Source organism: Gigantopelta aegis, chromosome 8 (genome assembly GCF_016097555.1).
Source record: "Gigantopelta aegis isolate Gae_Host chromosome 8, Gae_host_genome, whole genome shotgun sequence".
NCBI classification, from domain to species: Eukaryota; Metazoa; Mollusca; class Gastropoda; order Neomphalida; family Peltospiridae; genus Gigantopelta; species Gigantopelta aegis.
The window spans coordinates 32,489,484-32,511,342 of record NC_054706.1 but is presented as its reverse complement, the minus strand read 5'-3'; the positions used below and the strand labels follow the sequence as shown (position 1 = coordinate 32,511,342).

The window sequence follows — 21,859 nt, the reverse complement described above, 5'->3', positions numbered from 1 at the left end:
AGATCCCTTGCTGCATTAGGAAAAATGTAGCGGGTTTCCTCTGATGACTACGAGACAGAATTACGGAATGCTTGACATCCAATAGCTCTAGTGGTTTCGTTAAACAAAACAAATGTTACTTTATTTTTGTTTATTTTTGGTTTGTTTGTTTTTGTTTTTGCTTTTTTCTGTTTTACTGTTGTTGTTTTTAGAAAACTATTCGATTTTTGTTTTGTCGCTGGGGGGTGGGGGGGGGGGGGGGGGGGGGGGGGGGGTGTCAATGCACTGCGACCCAGTGCACGTCACCCAGTGGTTTGCCATTAACCTACATCCCATTACGCGTATAACAATTTTGACAATCACGGTGATGTCTTAATAGAATTAGTCAATGCAGTTCAATTTCGTTGAAAGAAAACTCGGCTACCATATCCGAGTTCAGTGAAGATCAAACAAGCATGTCTGATATAGTGGCCGAAAGGTTATAGATTACGTATACATTAATGGAAATACATTATTTCTAAAGTTAAAGTCAGATTCGGTGTCGTGGATTTATTGGCAATGACTTAGAATGCCGCTGATGCGTCCCACCGACAACTTGATATCACACACATGCACACGCACGCACATGCACACACACACACACACACAGAGAGAGAGAGAGAGAGAGAGAGAGAGAGAGAGAGAGAGAGAGAGAGAGAGAGAGAGAGAGAGAGAGAGAGAGAGAGAGAGAGATACACACACACGCAGACACACACACACACAGACAGACACACACACACATACACGCACACAGACAGACAGACACACACACGCAGACACACAGACAGACACACACACACACACCTCCCCCAATGAATTAATAACATGATGCTTAGCTATGCACCACAAACCCTACTCCCACCCCGATTGCGGGCCACTGTGCTGGGTCGCAAACACACACAGGCATACACACACAGAGACACACATACACACACACACAGACACACACACACACACACACACACACACACACACCTCCCCCAATGAATTAATAACATGATGCTTAGCTATGCACCACAAACCCTACTCCCCACCCCGATTGCAGGCCACTGTGCTGGGTCGCAAAAACACACAGGCACACACACAGAGAGACACACATACACACACACAGACACACAGACACACACACACACACACAGACAGACACACACACGCATACACACAAACACACATACACAGAGACACACATACACGCACATACGCACACAGACACACACACACATACAGACAAACACACACACACACGCAAACACACAAACACACACACACAGCGCCACACACATACACATACATACAAACACACACACACACACACACACACATACACACACACCTCCCCCAATGAATTAATAACATGATGCTTAGCTATATGCACCACAAACCCTACTCCCCAACCCGATTGCGGGCCACTGTGCTGGGTCACACACACACACAGACACACACACAGACATACACACACAGACAGACACACACGCATACACACAAACACACATACACAGAGACACACATACACGCACATACGCACAGACACACACACATACAAACACACACACACAGACACAGACACACACGCAAACATACAAACACACATAGCGCCACACACATACACATACATACAAACACACACACACACACACACACACACACACACACACACACACACACACACACACACACACACACACAGACACACACACACACACCTCCCCCAATGAATTAATAACATGATGCTTAGCTATATGCACCACAAACCCTACTCCCCACCCCGATTGCGGGCCACTGTGCTGGGTCGTACGCAGTCTAAAATAATTAATTAGGGGCGCATTTAAAACAACATCAACAACACCAAGTACACAAAACCTATTATATCAGGCGATTTCAACTAAACTAGAACGAAACAACTTATTTCCAGGGTGGTGGAAACAATCGCCCCTTGCACCCCCTACTAGACTCGGCCCTAACTAAATCGTTAAAAATAGCCAGGCCCTACTCCACTGCAAAGCGCGAAAGCAGAAACTGTCGATAAAAACAGTATACAAAAAGAAACTCATCATTATCGTTGCCGTCATCCTTATCATCCTTATCATCATCATCATCATTATCACCATCATCATGCTCATCATCACAGTCGTCTCCGTATATTACTTGATGTCTGTTCTGTTAATGTATTACCAAACTATAGCAACGATACGACTAGAGTACGCTTTATAATAATAATATCCTTAATTTTAACAGAGGCGAATCAGGTCACAAAGTTTATAATACCTTGTTGCGGGTATCCAGCCATGACGGGGTAGACAGCACGCTACTATATTACAAAGAATGATGTATACACATTGAAATTAGTTAAGCACCATCCAACTTTCGCAAGTATTATTGTAAAAATTCGAGGATACAAAACACTGAACTTAATGTTCTGTGTTTGTTTGTTTGTTTGTTTGTTTGTTTGTTTGTTTTGTTTAACAACATCACTAGAGTACATTGATTTATTAATAATTAGCCATTGGATGTCAAACATTTGGTAATTTTGACATATAGTCTAAGAGAGGAAACCTGCTACATTTTTCCATTAGTAGATTTTTTTATATGCACCATCCCACAGAAAGGATAGCACGTGCCACAGCCACTGATAAATGTTCCGTGTATACAGAGGATTGACAGTAAATGGCACTATCGTTACATCAATATTTAATGTATTCAAAAAACAAAAACAAAGAGAGAAAAAAAAATAATATGCATGAAAATGTATGGCTATTAGTTATGGAGCTATGGAGCTAGAATTGTGCCATGCCGGTAAATATCCAGTAAATACAGAATATGTAAAAACTCGGGTTTTAACTCCGTCAGCGCTGATAACTACTTATAGGTGCCTTTTTGCCCGCAATACAATTCAGATGGCACTTAACTAATTTCCAGGTGTATATTTTAAAAGAAGTACAGCGCTTGTGTTATAAAATAGCTCTATGGATGTAGCTATGTAAATATGTATATATATATATATATATGTGGTTTATGAATGCTGGTTTAAGAACTTGAAAGTAAAGAAAAGACTATATATGTCAGTAACCACGCATATAGAGCAGGTGAGGATATTTTATAAAACGAATCATTCTGTTTCAGTTGGGTGACTTCTCTTGTTCGCGTAAACAGTTTAGTTTAGTTAATCTTATTCAGGGAAAAGTTCAAGGATGAAGTCCGACATTGTCTGGTAGAAAGGGATGCAAATTAAGGTAATACGGTGTACATGTGTGTGTGTGTGTGTGTGTGTGTGTGTGTGTGTGTGTGTGTGTGTGTGTGTATGTGTATGTGTGTGTGTGTGTGTGTGTGTGTGTGTGTGTGTGTGTGTGTGTATCTATTGATGTATGAATATATGTACGTTTTATGTATGTCGGGTTTTATATTAACGCACTGGCGCAGGAGATAGTTAAGTCCTTTCTAGCCTCACAAACTGTCTTATGCCGTTGTTGGGACTCCAACCTATCACAGTGTGACACCGAACCTCCCGTACTTTGCAGGCTTACCACGATACACTGCCGGCTACCCCCCCCCCCCCCCCCCCCCCCGTATATTACGTGTATGTGGATTACAACTAATACTGTGAGTAGTACAGGCTGATTGAAAGCTTTTCCGACCAGCTCGATGAATTTGAATGTATCCATCGTCTTTGTCCGTATGCTAAGATTAGCTCGAGTGTGGCGGGTGGGGTGAGGTGGGTGGGAAGTGGGGGAGTTGACCCCTGACCTTCTGTCTCGAAAAGTTATGTTTAACAAAACAAACAAAAACAAAGTTTTGTTTTGTTTAACGACACCACTAGAGCACATTGATTTATTAAGCATCGGCTTATTGGATGTCAAACATTTGGTAATTTTGACATATAGTCTTAGAGAGGAAACCCGCTAAAAAGTTTCCATTAGTAGCAAGGGATCTTTTACATGCAACATCCCACAAACAGGATAGCACATACCACGGCGTTTGATATACCAGTCGTGGTGCACTGGGTGGAACGAGAAATAGCCCAATGGGCCCACCGACGGGGATCGATCCCAAACCGACCGCGTACCAGGCGGACACTTTACCACTGGGCTACAACCCGCCACTCTAACAAAACACCCCATTTTAACAGTCTTTTTCCATGACAATCAGGACCGCGTTGTACAAGGTGATCTGCACTCTCGTTCATTTATACGTATTCTGGTGCTTAAATCTAATTAAGGTTCAAGCACGCTGTCCTGGGAACACATCTCAGCTATCTGGACCGGTGGCGGATCCAGCGTGAAATCGGGCAGGGGTCACAACGAGGCTGTGAAGCTGTCGACGGATACGGGGTTGTGAAGAGGGAGGGGGAGTAATTTTGAATTTGTAACTGGCAAGGACGGATGAACGATTTTTCAAGGTAGTGGGTGCAACGGTTAAAAGGGGCATCTACAGTAGTCAAACGTAAACTATCATGTATTATATGTATAGTAATCTCATTATTTTTCAATTTACCATAGTTTGACACCCAACAGCCGATATATTTTTCGTGCTGGGGTGTCGTTAAACATTAATTAATTAATTAATTCATTCATTCATTCATCCATTCATAACACGACTCATTGACGGTGTGGGTTTCTCTTCCCAATGTGGATGCTCCCAACCCCCAATATATACGCCCCCCCCCCCCCCCCCCCTCCAATCTCCTACGTTTGACACCCAATAGCCGATGTATTTTTTGTGTTGGGGTGCCCTTAAACATTCATTAATTCATTCCAACCTCCTTCATTATCGGTCCTGATAAAGAAACAAGTAAACAAATAATCAATCAATCACTTACCTCTATTGATGTATCCATTCAAACATGTGCAGGAAATACTGAAACAGAACAGCGCAGTAGTTAGATGTCATCATTTAGGTAGTATTAGATCCATGCGCAGATATTTTATATTTAAAATAAATATGATTATAAATGTCGAACAGCGATCTTTTGGCACTTTTCTGAAGTTAGGTCTCACTACACAGATGTCATCTGCCATTGAAACCCATGTTAAACTGCCCAACTTCAAGCGAAGATTGCCCATAGAACGGGTTCTCGTTGACACAAACAACATACACCATTGCGAACATACATTATATAAGCATTTATTTTCACTCCAAAATTGAGAACATTTCCGTCTCAGTTTGTTTGCTATATGACTGCATCTGGCTGTAGTACCGGTCCGAACAGGTGGTTCATTAACCGATTCACTCCGGCTGTCACTCGCGCTATATACCCATGTCCCAAAAGGTCGATGCACAATATTACAAAATAACATGGGCAAAATACAGCCAGAAGGCTTACCATTAAACATACATATTGTTTTAATTCTTCACCATTTCCTAGAAGTGAATATGTGAACCATAACATGTGTCACAATTAGGAACTGTAGTGGACCGTCATCAATGAACTCTCACCCGGAAGTGATCTGTGTAGTGAGACCTTAAAACTATATTCAGATGAATGTGCGTAGTATCGCGTTGACATCAATAAGCATATTAAAACGCCAAAGCATTGTTGACGTCACGTCAAAGGAATTCAATGTTGACGTGTTTATGGTAACGTCTTCGGCAATTTTCGGGAACATTGTCGAAATGCCGTTGAAATGCACACCTCCAGTACCCTCTCACAGGATTCGCGCCTGACAGGGGTTAAAAATAGCGCAGAAGTATTAGTAGAGTGGCACAATAGCAAAAAGTGGCTTAAAAATTAAGTTTAATGCCCCCAGAAGTCATATGGCTATATTATAGCTCATTTGAAATCTTAAATATGTCAAGTTTATCATTGTACGGAAGCCAGGTCGATTTATCTGTCGGAGAGGCATGAAGATATGTACATATGTGTCCATTTCAGATCTGCAACTCTTACTTCCTAAACCTGTACGTTAATTGGGAATTTGCATACTTTTAAAGGTACGTCAAGTCAATTTGTTTTCGATCTGCTGCTACCCAAAAACAACAGTCCACGGGACAGAAACCAAATTTCAGTTATAAGAGAGATTAAAATCTTTTAAATAAAAACATTTTGTGACGCTTAAAATCCAAACTTTCCATTTTGATTTGTTGGATTTTTGATGTGGTGACCAAATGTGGTCACGTGTTTGGAAAAATGACGTCACGTGACCCCAGCACATTTTAATTTTAAAAATCCGTATTTCCAAATAAATAGCTATATCTCTTAATTTTTTCCTTTTTATGATCAGCAAATTTTTTAAAGTGATGGTAAATAACCTTTTAATTCCATTAATCATGAAAATTATATAGGTTCCAACATAAAAGTTTTTTTTCATCTAATTAGCATATTCATGAGAAACTGATTTTTTTTACATAAATATTTTCCAAACTTTTCTAATTTTAATTTCTGAAATTTTTTCCCAAACACCATATCGCTAAATCGTAGTTCATTTGATAGCTTACTACATCTAGTTTATTATACGTCCTAGTGTGGGGGCCAAAACTCATAATTTTGGGTTTCGAATTTACGTCAATTCTAAAACTGTTCGGAGGAATACACCCCCAGAAATGTTTTTAAAATTATAAAGGCAATTTCATGCATTCTACAAGTAAAAATCACCAGTACAGAAAAGTGTTCAGGCGTACTCCTTCGGCTCAATTGACCCCCTGACCTCCTCTCTCGTATGCTTATGTTAAACAAATCAATTGCAACAGTCTTTTTTCCATGACAATTAGGCTAAGGCCGCTTTGTACAAGATGATCTGCACCCTCGTTCATTTATACTTATTTTCGTGCGTATATTCCAATAAAGGTTCAAGCACGCTGTCCTGGGAACGCACCTCAGTAAGTGGTTAGTAAGGTGAAAGTTGGCCAAATGGCCTTATACCTACCCTTTGAGTTGTTAAATTAGTTCTTAGTGGGAGCCGATACCGGGATGCGAACCCATTACCTAACAGCCAGCCTTAAGTGCTCTGCGGGCGGGACGTAGCCCAATCACTGAGTGGTAAAGCGCTCGTTTGATGCGCAATCGGTTTGTGATCGACCCCCGTCGGTGGGCCCATTGGGGTATTTCTCGTTCCAGTCAGTGCACCACGACTGGTGGTATATGAAAGGCCGTGGTATGTGCTATCCTGTCTATAGGATGATGCATATAAAGATCCCTTGGAGAAATGCAGCGGGTTTCCTCTCTACAAACGTCACTGCAGCTTGCTTGTATTGTTTGGCTTTACGAACTAATACACGTTTGTTATATCAAAGGCTGTGGTATGTGCTGTCCTGGATGTGGGTAATTTCATATAAAAGATCCCTTGTTGTTAATGGAAAAATGTAGCGGGTTTCACCCGCAAATCTAAAAACCCCATATGGTAATGTCCATTGTAAACTAAATCGTTTTCTACAGAATTAACTGTATATTTGGCATTTCTTGAAAACAATACCTGGCTACAATCTAACTGTAGACCCTTGAATTGTCACTTTCGCCCGTGCCAATTGCTAATGATGTCATTAGCTTTCCGGGTGTTATTGTCTATTTGATCCCGGAAAAAGAATGTAATTAACCAATCACAATACAGAACACATTCCAAATCAGTTTACAATGATTAATAAATCAATGTGCTTTAGCGGTGTCGTTAAACAAACATTAAGTACTCTGCAATAAGCGAACAATCCCTAAAAAGGCTTCGCTGTCAACGATTTTAATGCTTAGACCGTAGAAATGCGCTACTAAGCGCTGGTAGCGGATTTGTGTTAAAGCAACGCGGCCCAGCATTAGGCTGTGGTTGGATAGTTCGGCCTTTTTCGCCAACTTTTAACGGAATTATCCGAACAAAACGTAAATAAATAGCAGAATTTTATTATTTGTTTATACACTGATATAAATAAATACATGTAGTACATATTTAGTTTTCATGTGTTGTTATTATTATTTAAATTAGCGAAAACCATAGGTTTCCTCAATTATCAAAGTTATGTTGTTAAAAATAATAAATTTATAAAATATTACCAAGGGAGATAATCCACGTATTTTGAAATCATGCTCAAGTTAAATAATCTAAAATGTCAGTTTCTTATCGCCGGGAGTTGTGGCGTGCTCCTGTAATCCAGCTACTTGGAGGCAGGGAATGATGGACGTCTTGAGGGCGGGGTTTCTGCTCTCTGGTGCGCTATGTCGATCGGGTGTCCGCACTAAGCCCGGCATCAATATGGTCGTATCCGCGGAGGCGGGCGCTACCAGGTTGACTAAGGAGGGACGAATCGGCCCAGGGCGGAAACGCAGCAGGCAGAAGTTTCCGTGTCGTGCAGTAGTGGGTTCGCACCTGTGAGTAGGTGGCAGTTGGCAGCTCGTCCGATAAAGAGGGACTCATTCCTTTTTCTTTCTCTATCTTTTCAAATAAAGCATTTTTCTTTCTTTCCAAATAACGCATGCGGTATTTCATCTATTAATGGAAACCAATATTAGGAATCTTTTAAAATGATCTTTATTGACATTCTACAGTATTTTATAGACTGGGCAACAGGCCCTATATTAACAACGTTTCTTACATTTTTAAAGTGATATTTTACAAAACGTGGCTGATAATTATTACAATAATAATACACGTACCCCCCCCCCCCCCCCCACACACACATAAGCACCCACGCACACAGCTTTGGATAGAGGGCAACAAACATTCAAAGGAAACTGTTGAATGAATTCTTAGAATGTCATTTATCCGAAACTTTTAAATTTTGTACCATGTTACCGCTAAACATATCAATACGTTTGTTGATATGAATTTGGATTTCCATTAAAAATATTAATATATATGTGTTACAGCGCACGTCTGTCATGGGCGAACGTTCTGACTATACTGTCAGCTCTTTCGTCCAAGACAGGAAAGTTGGTTTATTAACCGCGTCTTGGCGGTCATGATCCCTCCACCATCTCATTCCTCCTCCACCTCCACTTTATCTTTTAGTTCGTCTTAAAACAGACAATCCCAACAGGTCTTAGTGCCCCCCCCCCCCCTCCCCCTCCAGCCGTATCAAAATGAAAAGGTTCCTAGAACTAGGTATTACAAGCTATGACAGACCGAACGTTTGTACTCCTTTGATCTCAGTGCATTTGGCCCATTTATCCTTAAAGCTATTGATATCAGCTAAGTACAAGTATTCTGGCTGGCCCATCAACCACTCTTCTGTTGTTGTTGTTGTAGTTGTAGTTGTTGTTAACAGACCTACACTATATAATCCCAACAATATCGTCAGATACATGCTATGGTATTTGGGAGTATCATGTAAGATAGAGGGTGTACACCGATGTTTGTCTAAATGCGTTTCAAACAGGATACAAAAAGAAAGAAATGTTTTATTTAACGACGCACTCAACACATTTTATTTACGGTTATATGGCGTCAGACAAATGGTTAAGGACCACACAGATATTGTGAGAGGAAACCCGATGTCGCCACTTCATGGCTACTCTTTTCGATTAGCAGCAAGGGATCTTTTATATGCACCATCCCACAGACAGGGTAGTACATACCACGGCCTTTGATATACCAGTCGTGATGCGATGGCTGGAGCAAGAAATAACGCAATGGGCCCACTGACGGGAATCAATCCCAAGCCATCCGCGCATCGAGCGAGCGCTGTACTACTGGGCTATGCCTCGCCCCAAACAGGATACGTTAAGACTCAAAAATGTACGTTCAAATTCATAAAAGCTGTCACATAAATTGTCTATTACTAATATGCGTTTGAATTATAACACATATGACTAAAAGAAAAAAAAAATCCAACTGTGACAAATTTTAATATTTGATTTTTTTTTCTTTTTCAAATCCACAAGTGACTGTGTAGTGGTTTCCTTAACATTTTAAATTAACATCAAATGTACCGACAGAAGCTGATGTGAATGCTCGGATTTTCTCATTTACGGAATTCACCGAAATGCACACGTGTTAGCAAGAGGAATGTTTTATACAATGACATAAATAAATAGTACATACTCGTATTTAATTCTTATATATTGTTAATGTTATTAAAATCAAACACGACCATAGATTTAATTAATTATCAAAATTAGATTATTATTATTATAAGAATAAATTTATAAAATATTACCAAGGGAGATAATCCACGTATTTTGAAATCATGCTCAAGTTAAATAATCTAAAATGTCAGTTTCTTATCGCCGGGAGTTGTGGCGTGCTCCTGTAATCCAGCTACTTGGAGGCAGGGAATGATGGACGTCTTGAGGGCGGGGTTTCTGCTCTCTGGTGCGCTATGTCGATCGGGTGTCCGCACTAAGCCCGGCATCAATATGGTCGTATCCGCGGAGGCGGGCGCTACCAGGTTGACTAAGGAGGGACGAATCGGCCCAGGGCGGAAACGCAGCAGGCAGAAGTTTCCGTGTCGTGCAGTAGTGGGTTCGCACCTGTGAGTAGGTGGCAGTTGGCAGCTCGTCCGATAAAGAGGGACTCATTCCTTTTTCTTTCTCTATCTTTTCAAATAAAGCATTTTTCTTTCTTTCCAAATAACGCATGCGGTATTTCATCTATTAATGGAAACCAATATTAGGAATCTTTTAAAATGATCTTTATTGACATTCTACAGTATTTTATAGACTGGGCAACAGGCCCTATATTAACAACGTTTCTTACATTTTTAAAGTGATATTTTACAAAACGTGGCTGATAATTATTACAATAATAATACACGTACACCCCCACCCCCCACCCCCCACACACACACACATAAGCACCCACGCACACAGCTTTGGATAGAGGGCAACAAACATTCAAAGGAAACTGTTGAATGAATTCTTAGAATGTCATTTATCCGAAACTTTTAAATTTTGTACCATGTTACCGCTAAACATATCAATACGTTTGTTGATATGAATTTGGATTTCCATTAAAAATATTAATATATATGTGTTACAGCGCACGTCTGTCATGGGCGAACGTTCTGACTATACTGTCAGCTCTTTCGTCCAAGACAGGAAAGTTGGTTTATTAACCGCGTCTTGGCGGTCATGATCCCTCCACCATCTCATTCCTCCTCCACCTCCACTTTATCTTTTAGTTCGTCTTAAAACAGACAATCCCAACAGGTCTTAGTGCCCCCCCCCCCCCTCCCCCTCCAGCCGTATCAAAATGAAAAGGTTCCTAGAACTAGGTATTACAAGCTATGACAGACCGAACGTTTGTACTCCTTTGATCTCAGTGCATTTGGCCCATTTATCCTTAAAGCTATTGATATCAGCTAAGTACAAGTATTCTGGCTGGCCCATCAACCACTCTTCTGTTGTTGTTGTTGTAGTTGTAGTTGTTGTTAACAGACCTACACTATATAATCCCAACAATATCGTCAGATACATGCTATGGTATTTGGGAGTATCATGTAAGATAGAGGGTGTACACCGATGTTTGTCTAAATGCGTTTCAAACAGGATACAAAAAGAAAGAAATGTTTTATTTAACGACGCACTCAACACATTTTATTTACGGTTATATGGCGTCAGACAAATGGTTAAGGACCACACAGATATTGTGAGAGGAAACCCGATGTCGCCACTTCATGGCTACTCTTTTCGATTAGCAGCAAGGGATCTTTTATATGCACCATCCCACAGACAGGGTAGTACATACCACGGCCTTTGATATACCAGTCGTGATGCGATGGCTGGAGCAAGAAATAACGCAATGGGCCCACTGACGGGAATCAATCCCAAGCCATCCGCGCATCGAGCGAGCGCTGTACTACTGGGCTATGCCTCGCCCCAAACAGGATACGTTAAGACTCAAAAATGTACGTTCAAATTCATAAAAGCTGTCACATAAATTGTCTATTACTAATATGCGTTTGAATTATAACACATATGACTAAAAGAAAAAAAAAATCCAACTGTGACAAATTTTAATATTTGATTTTTTTTTCTTTTTCAAATCCACAAGTGACTGTGTACTGGTTTCCTTAACATTTTAAATTAACATCAAATGTACCGACAGAAGCTGATGTGAATGCTCGGATTTTCTCATTTACGGAATTCACCGAAATGCACACGTGTTAGCAAGAGGAATGTTTTATACAATGACATAAATAAATAGTACATACTCGTATTTAATTCTTATATATTGTTAATGTTATTAAAATCAAACACGACCATAGATTTAATTAATTATCAAAATTAGATTATTATTATTATAAGAATAAATTTATAAAATATTACCAAGGGAGATAATCCACGTATTTTGAAATCATGCTCAAGTTAAATAATCTAAAATGTCAGTTTCTTATCGCCGGGAGTTGTGGCGTGCTCCTGTAATCCAGCTACTTGGAGGCAGGGAATGATGGACGTCTTGAGGGCGGGGTTTCTGCTCTCTGGTGCGCTATGTCGATCGGGTGTCCGCACTAAGCCCGGCATCAATATGGTCGTATCCGCGGAGGCGGGCGCTACCAGGTTGACTAAGGAGGGACGAATCGGCCCAGGGCGGAAACGCAGCAGGCAGAAGTTTCCGTGTCGTGCAGTAGTGGGTTCGCACCTGTGAGTAGGTGGCAGTTGGCAGCTCGTCCGATAAAGAGGGACTCATTCCTTTTTCTTTCTCTATCTTTTCAAATAAAGCATTTTTCTTTCTTTCCAAATAACGCATGCGGTATTTCATCTATTAATGGAAACCAATATTAGGAATCTTTTAAAATGATCTTTATTGACATTCTACAGTATTTTATAGACTGGGCAACAGGCCCTATATTAACAACTTTCCTTACATTTTTCAACTGATATTTTACAAAACCTGGCAGATAAATATTACAATAACAATACGCGTACCCCACACATATAAGCACGCACGCACGCACGCACGCACGCACGCACGCAAACATGGCTCGAGGGAGAGGGCGACAAACATTGAACGGGAACTGATGAATGAATTGTTAGAATGTCAATTATCTGAAACTATTAAATTTGTACCACGTTACTGTTAAACATATCAACATTTTCGTGAATTTGGATTTCCATTAAAAATATTAACATATATGTGTTGCAGTGCACGCCTGTCATGGGCGAACGTTCTGACTATACTATTAGCTATTTCGACCAGGTCACGAAAGTTGTTTTATTAACCAATTTAGACAATTGATAAAATGGACAATCGATGTATTGAACTGAAAACAATAACACTAACATATTCGATTAGTTTTGAATTTTTCGTCGGTCTTAAACATTGGCGTAGAAAGAACGGTTCTTGGCAGTCATGACCCCTCTGTCATCACATTCCTGAACCCCAACCCCACCCCCCCCCCCCACCCCACACACACACACTTTATTTTTTGGTTCGTCTTGAAAAGTCAAATCCCAACAGGACTTAGATGTCCCCCTTTCCATCTCATCAAAATCAAAAGGTTCTTAGAACTAGGTATTAAAAGCGATGACAGACCAAACGTTTGTACTCCTTTGACCACCGTGCATTTGGCCCATTTATCCTAAAAGCTATTGATATCAGCTTAGTAGAAGTATTCTGGTTGGTCCATGAACCACTGTTGTTGTTGTGTTGTTGTTGTTAACAAACCTACGCTATATAATCCCGACAGTATGGTCAAATACAAACCATGGTATTTGGGTTTACCATGTAAGGTAGAGCTGATACTCCGTGATGTTTGTCTCAATGCGCCTCAGGATACATCGAGACACAACTATGTAGGATCATGTGGCGTGCTCCTGTAATCCAGCTACTTGGAGGCAGGGAATGATGGACGTCTTGAGGGTGGGGTTTCTGCTCTCTGGTGCTCTATGTCGATCGGCTGTCCGCACTAAACTCGGCATCAATATGGTCGTATCCGCGGAGGCGGGCGCTACCAGGTTGACTAAGGAGGGACGAATCGGCCCAGGGCGGAAACGCAGCAGGCAGAAGTTCCCGTGTCGTGCAGTAGTGGGTTCGCACCTGTGAGTAGGTGGCAGTTAGCAGCCCGTCCGATATAGAGGGACTCATTCCTTTTTAGAATTTTTATTTTTTTATTATGAAGTAAAGCATTTTTTTTTTTTTTATCCAAATAAAAACATACTGTCATAGCATTTCATTGATTGATTGATTGATTGATTTATATTATTTATATTATTTAAAGAACTAATATATATTTTTGTAAATTAAACTAAAACAATAGGTGTCGGAAAGTAGTGATCTTCCAATGATCGATTATAACTGTAAATTGATAGGTATGACTCTACCAATCCATAACCGATTGTGTGTAGAAATTGTTCCTTCGGTTGTAGATGATTCAACTGATGTAAATATGAGTTTTTGTGGGTTTATTTTCATGTGTAAATTATATTAAATATTTATTAAAGGTCATTGTTTTTTAGATATACACGACAACAACTCGTTGTTGTTTTCATATAATTTTAAGATATTAAATATTTATTAAAGGGACATTCCCGAGTTTGCTGCAGTATATACTAGTATATAATAAACGAAACTCTAGTGTTTTCTCTGGTGGATTGACAATGTTTTAGACAATATGGTTCTTTCCCATTTGTTATCAAACTCCATCCTTGTCCATCCGTGTCACATTTAAAGGCATGACCAGTTTAAGGACTATCACGTGGTGAAAATCTGTACTTAAAAGACATGAAATCTATCCACAGGTGGATTCAAGAGCTAAAGCAATTATTTAAAAAAAAACCCATAGTATCTGTGATCGTTATAGACCTTAGATTACTCGCGCCTGAGGCTGTCTGCAACTAAAGACACAGTTGTACTGGGGTTAGATTCATGGGCCTGAGGAGTGTTCCATCGACGTATTCATTCCCGAGTTTGCTGCATTGTAAGATGTTTCCGACTATAAAAAAAACAAAGAAGTACTGTCGGAAATAGAACAAAAATGATTTTCGTCGATTATTTCTTACATATTAAACTGACAAGTAAATATTTTGTAAATATTTATTTAATGATAGTCTACCTAATTTAGCATTTACTTGTTTTGGCGCTCATTGATGTTCAAGGTGGTGTTTACTCTTGAAATTAAAAGAAAAATGTCAGTACATAGGTGGTTTGTGCACTTTATTGGAACAGACTATAACAAATTGTGGTCAACATGTGTCAATTTCATTGCTGTTACAATATATGAGGGACTGTTTCTGATGATGGTTTACCCCTATCCCTCACCAAAACAAAATATTTGTAGTCATTTATAAGTAACGTTTTAGCAAAACTGTCAAGAACCATTATGAGTGATCCATTATACCGGTATTAAAGGTGCTATCTCAATGTTGCACAATGACAGCTATTGCAAATCTTTCTCTTTTTTTTCTTCTTTTTTTTAATAAATTTGTTTTTATTTAACATTTAAAGAAGACACTTTTAACAATATGCCCATAAATGATTATAGGAAATAATTTTATCTACTGGTAGAAAATACATTTTTATTGGAGATCTTTATCACAGCTCGCATATAACTACGATATAGCACCTTTAAATTGTTGCAAGATTGTGTAAATTTCTAATGTACTTATATTGAATTTATATTCAATTAATATGCTTGTCATAATTAATAATTTATGCTGCAATTCAAAATAATCAGTTAACTTGCAGCTTTAAATTACAAGTTTGTTTAAGGGTAAATGAAATTGACACATATCGATCAAAATGTGTTATAATATGTTCCAATAAAGGTCACAAATCACCTGTTTACTGACATCTTTAGTTTAATTTCAAGAGTAAACACTACCTTGTACATCAAAGAGAGCCCAAACAAGTAAATGCTAAATTAGGTAGAGTATCATTGAATGGGTATTTACAAAATATTTACTTGTCAGTTTAATATGAAAGAAATAATCGACGAAAATCATTTTTATTCTATTTCCGACAGTACTTTTGATAAAATATTTCTACGATTAAACTTACATATTAAATATATTTTCTTGTTTAGAATACAAGTGTCTGTATATTCAATGTGTTTCTGGTCGTCTTAATATTTGTAAGAAGCCCAAACTGGATTTTGTTTTCAAATAATTTCGTACGTACAAAAAAAAAAAAAAACCTTTTTAGGAAATAAAATGAAATTTAACCTAGTACAAATATTAGAATGATCAGAAACACGTTTAATATACAGCCACTAATATTTATGCAGAAAAATATATTTGATATGTAATTACAATCGTTAAAAAGTCTCTGTTAGTCGATAACATCTTAAAAATTGCAGCAAACTCAGGAATGTCCTTTTAAAGGTAAAATTAGCCTTTTTTTTTTTTTTTTTTACTTATACACGACAACAACTCGTTATTGTTTTCATATACATGTAATTCTAACCGATTGTAAACTCGAAAATTAATCGGTTAGTATAAACCAGTTACAACTGATGATCGATGATGGAATTCCAACAGATTGCCAACACTATCGGATGGTACCTCTATATTTATATTATTCTGTATCAACACGCCTTTGAAAGTTTTGTCTTTATCTGATTTTAATAAGATATGTTTTTTACTGTCTGAACCAAAACTTGCTTTTATAACTGCCAAAACCTGCTTTTTAACTCTACAGAGACGTAGATACTTTAATTTTTTTATTTTTTATTAATTTGTATGTTTCGTTTATTGTCAAAAGCTTATTTTAATATTACGATGACGTATCCATATGTACATGTATTAGTATTAAAACCTTTGGTTTTTATATTTAGTATAAATGTGAATATTTGTTTTATTGTATATATAAAGTCTCTCATAATTCCCTATGGAATGGCTTATGTACTTTTATATGTTTATTTTAAATATAATTATATTGTACATGAGGTGAGACGTAAATAAAGATATCTGTCTATATAATATACTGTATTAATTTGATCTTCACATGGGGACAATATACATACCAACGGAGTTGGGAGGCAGTTGGCCCCACCCTCGCGCTTCCGACGCCTATGATTACCGTATATATTGTTTGATAATGCGTTGTGCATCTACTAACACACACCTAACATTTTACAACTTACATTTTACAAAACATAACAGAAAGTACAATAATTTCTTTCATTACAAGAAGTTTGCTCACTGAGCGCTGACCTAATTAAATTGAATGGTTACGTAACGTTTTGACATTGGCTTTTTCACTGTCAACACCATTTTTATTTGAATAAAATGGCGGTTGCGAGCCAGTTCGCGCAGTATATGGAACTTAAAAAAAATTTCTACCCAAAAATATTTTTGTTAAATGTTTCCGATTGATTTTTCCACCGTCATTTTCCATGTTTTTAAATCGTTTTGATTCCATTCCCAATGGAAAAGCTTGAGGATTCCCTGCTAAAATCGGAGACTCGAAGGGATTCCCGGTGTCAGGCATTTTGACAGGAGGCGGTTTCATCCCAGTTCGCTAGCCTATTAATGTCTGAGATACTTGCCGAGCTATCAGCGTAAATATTTTTTTGATTGGTGCAGATCATGATCCGTCATTTTTTAACTGAAAAAAGTTAAGTTTGCCGCCCATCTTACTCTCAGCGCATGCGCACTCCATATGCGTGTTCTTATCTTTATGGGCTCTTATGACTTTGGGATTGATTGTAGATTATGTTAAAAGTGTAATATTTGTATTTTTTGTCTTATAAACGACACGAAGGTGTTTTTGCGTGTCTCTTGCCCGGTAAAAATCTGACATGCGTGGACTGTACCATTGCTGCTGCTGCAATGGGTGGATGAGTGGTGTGTTCTGTGCATTTCGTGGGCCTATACCATAAACAGTTTTTGTTTTCCCTTTATAATTTTAGTTTGGATCGACGTAAGCGAATAAGACAAAAAGCTTTGAAAATAACAAAAAAAAAAAAAAACTTCTGTGAATTTAAATAAAATTGTTTTTAAAACATTTTAAAAATAGGAGTGAAATTTTTTTTTCGACAATTTTCGATTTTTTAGCAATTTTCCACGCCCATTTTCACAACCATAGCAACCACAAACTTCAATTAAAATTACTATGTTGTAAACATATCTTACAGGTATCTCATTCAAAATAACAATTTAAAAAGTGGTTGTGTTTTGAAGAGTTTTAATACGTTATATGAATTCTTTATTTAGGCCTATGTACAGATTAAAATGCCCTCCGAGTGTCAGTGTGCAGCAGTATTGCACTGCACAGCACAGGTAAATATTGTATGATTACACCCCTTCTCTGTAATGGTCTAGTCCGGCTCTGTCGCAGACAGCAGGATAACTAGTCTATATTTAGACAGATAGCGCGTCATAAATCTAAAAATAGACCGTCACGCCAGCAAACGTCTTGTAATGATTTAGATGCAACAGTCATCAAGTTTATTAAATAGCTCAGTTAGTTAATAAACAGAGAATACTACATGAGTGGGCGTTAGATACCGTTTATCTTACAACGAATTGTTTAAAAACGTATTATGATCACGTTGAAGATTTTAATTTAATTTTATTTTATTTATTGTTTTTGTTGGGGTTTTGTTGGAATTCAGTGTTTAGAAATATTATTTTGAATTCAAAGAGTCCTATACGTGTATATATGACACAACCTCTTTATTTTGAATTGTGTATGATGCTTTCCAGGGGCCCTATTTTCGAAACCATCTTAGCGCTACGAAATCGTAAAACCGTCTTAGGTTGTGACGTCACTACAGCGCACGCCATAGTGACGTCATAGCTTACGATAATTTCACGATTTCATAGGCTAAGATAGCTTCGAAAATATGGGCCCTGTTTTCAGTTTAAAGATAACTATCATATTTGACGCCCACTTTCACCTTTCCATTCTCTGATCTGGTATCTCCTATCTTTCAACTAATTTTTGCATGGCGCTAGGGACCGGGGATGGGGTGGGTGAGTGTGGGGTTCGTTGGATTCAGAGACCTATACTCCCACCTGAGGCCCAAAACATTTTACTTTGTTTTACGAAACATATAAATTTAACAAATGTGTTAATATGCATCACAATTTGTTTAATTCTTAATTTCTGTTTCTTTTTCTTTTTTTCAGTACAATGCAATCAAAGCAGAAAACTTTTATAACGGTGACATTTGTATCCTTAATAAGTATCTTCGTTGGCTTTTACGCACTCAGTGCTAGTAGCACACACAAAAATGGAATTAACAGGCCTACACTACGTTCTAATTCTGGAATACACGACCCAAACAAGGATGACACAACAGATGTTATTTTTAACCGGAAGGAACAAACGCGCATCAAAAACACGAACCGGAAATTACAAAGATATAAAAATCGGACAAGAGAAAGAAACAGTGACGAACAGCTGGCAAATAATGACAAAGTTGAGAAGAATTTTAACAAATCTGTGGATAGTTCAACTCATGGAAAAAAATATTTGATTTATTCATGCCTTTTCGACAAACCGTGTAGCGGTTGGGCTGACCGCCAGAGGGCGATTATTTCAGGGTTTCTATTGGCGCAAATTACAAACAGAACGTTTGGAATAATTCTGACCAGCCCATGTGATTTGAAAAAGTTTTTTGTTCCAAACGAATACAACTGGGTTGTAGACGAGAACGAATTGGTTGGTTTATCAACAGCGACACCATCCGGCAGCTCTCTAGGTAACATAGGCGTCTTGGATTTTGATAAAGCGTATACTGAAGATTTGGTTTATTTCCAAACAAAACGCGATATGTTATTGGCAATTAAAAAAAACCCGCTTCACGCTAAATCGATTCCTCAATGGGCAAAGTATAGCAAACCGGTCGCCTTTAAAAATGGTTGGAATATACTGATGAAACGGACTCCACAGTTTGATAAGAAGTTTCAAAAGCTCATGTCCGGTGTCCCCAGACATAGTCAGTTCGTCTGTGCTCACGTGCGACTGGCCAAGAACCCGACCATTCCTATGGAAACTAGAGTCATCAATACATATCCTAGCGTGAAATATCTCTGGGCTTTCTTGGACACAAGATATCCGAACGCCAGTCGAATTTTTGTGGCTACAGATTCATTTGACGTGAGGGAGTGGGCCAGACAACATTTCAAGGACAAGGAAATGGACACGGGACTGACTATTCTGCATATCGAGAAGCAGAAGCGAAAGAAAAATTCCTGCGATGGATTTGAAAGCGTTCTGCTGGATCAACAGGTGATGATCCACTGTGACGTCTTGGTGTGCTCGTACAGTAACATATGCAAACACGCGGCGTACATAAGCGGCATTCATGATCAATTGTTCATGTTTAGATATGGAAAGATAGGTCCAGCCAAGACATGGCCCGAGATATATAACCAACCTCGCATCTAAGCAAGGACTTCCGGATCATAGTTCAAAGCGCACTGGAATGTCTAAATCGCAGAAAAACGTATAACAGAATCAATAAGAATTGCATGTTCGACTTTCTGACTTTCGACACACACACACACACACACACACACACACACACACACACACACACACACACACACACACACACACACACACACACACACATACACACACACACACAAACAAAACAACAACAAAAACAACAACAACAAAACACACACACACACACACCTAACAAACAAACAAACCCACCTCAAAACCTCCCCAAAACAAATCCCCCAACAACAACAAACAATCAAAACACCCCACAAAAAACATATGGGTTGCAAGTAAAAACGCTCTTTACAGAGAACCATGCCTAGCAGGGGAAGGGACGGATACGGGGAGAAGATGCATCCCTAGAAATTTTTTTTAATGTTCTGTCTATGAGAAAGTGCATATAAAACCCATTGTATGCTTTGTATGTTTGTTTGTTTTGTTTAACGACACCACTTGAGCCCATTGATTAATTAATCATCGGCTATTGAATGTCAAACATTTGGTAATTCTGACTCGTAGTCAATAGAGGAAACCCGCTACATTTTCTTATATATCTATCTATATATATACTGTGTGTATACATATACATATACATATACATATATATATATATATATATATATATATATATATATATATATATATATATATATATATATATATATATATATAAACTGACCTTCTATATATAATTTTCTTTTCAGCCTAATTTTGTTGTCGGCGACAACGGCATTCTCCTTTCACTTCGTGTGCAAAGTTTTGCAATTGCAATAAGACATCTAATAATGGCTGTAATTCTTAATGCGCTAGGGTGACATTCCGTAACCTTTCATGTTATCAGTTTTACACATTTTCCTACATCAACGAATAATAATTCAAACATCAAAGAAGAAAACAAGTATAGTTTACATTAACATGTTTACTTCTGTAGGAAACATTGTCAATTTATGCGTGCATTTCTACAATAAATAACAGTGGAATGCATTAAATGTACAAACAGTAGCAAGACATTTCTCCAAGATCTGGGTGAGTGATGAAAACTATTCTTTTACCGAGTAGCTGTGAAACACAACACGTAACAGTACAGGTTAACAAATATATTTGAAATTTTATGAACTGACGTTTGTTCACCCCCGTCCCCAATCTTTGCATGTATGCATTTATATATGTACGTACGTACGTATGTATGTATGTATGTATGTATGTATGTATGTATCTATGTATGTGTACGTGTGTGTATTCTCTCTCTCTCTCTCTCTCTCTCTCTCTCTCTCTCTCTCTCTCTCTCTCTCTCTCTCTCTCTCTCTCTCTCTCTCTCTTTTACTCCAATTTTTTTTTTTTTTTCATATTTAATATTTATATTTTACTCTAATTAAAAGTAAAATCGTAAAATACCAAACACACATAATATAAAAATAACATTAAATGTGGTTTACAAACTACTCCTTGGTTTCGCTGTGGGTTTTTTCTGATGGATTACCCTCAAGGATGGATCAAAGGACATGTTCCCCCTTAAGAAAAACTTCCCTTTTTGGAACATTTTATGTACAATTTTAATTGAAGTGCCATTTTCAGGGATTTGGTCCATGTGC

The 21,859-nt window shown here is 38.3% G+C and overlaps 1 protein-coding gene across 2 annotated transcripts; it reads left to right on the top strand.

The window, feature by feature from the left end:
- Nucleotides 1-2,951: 2,951 nt before the first annotated feature.
- Nucleotides 2,952-20,687, top strand: LOC121379918. 2 transcript variants are annotated; one of them, XM_041508600.1, is made up of 2 exons: nucleotides 2,952-3,101; nucleotides 18,944-20,687. In XM_041508600.1, exon 2 carries the CDS (start codon nucleotides 18,948-18,950, stop codon nucleotides 20,205-20,207), a length of 1,260 nt encoding a protein of 419 aa, XP_041364534.1. In that variant the 5' UTR covers nucleotides 2,952-3,101; nucleotides 18,944-18,947; the 3' UTR covers nucleotides 20,208-20,687. The 2 variants fall into 2 exon arrangements, with proteins under 2 accessions (XP_041364534.1, XP_041364535.1); XM_041508601.1 differs by lacking the exon at nucleotides 2,952-3,101 and adding an exon at nucleotides 3,117-3,248.
- The last annotated feature ends 1,172 nt before the right edge of the window (nucleotides 20,688-21,859 follow it).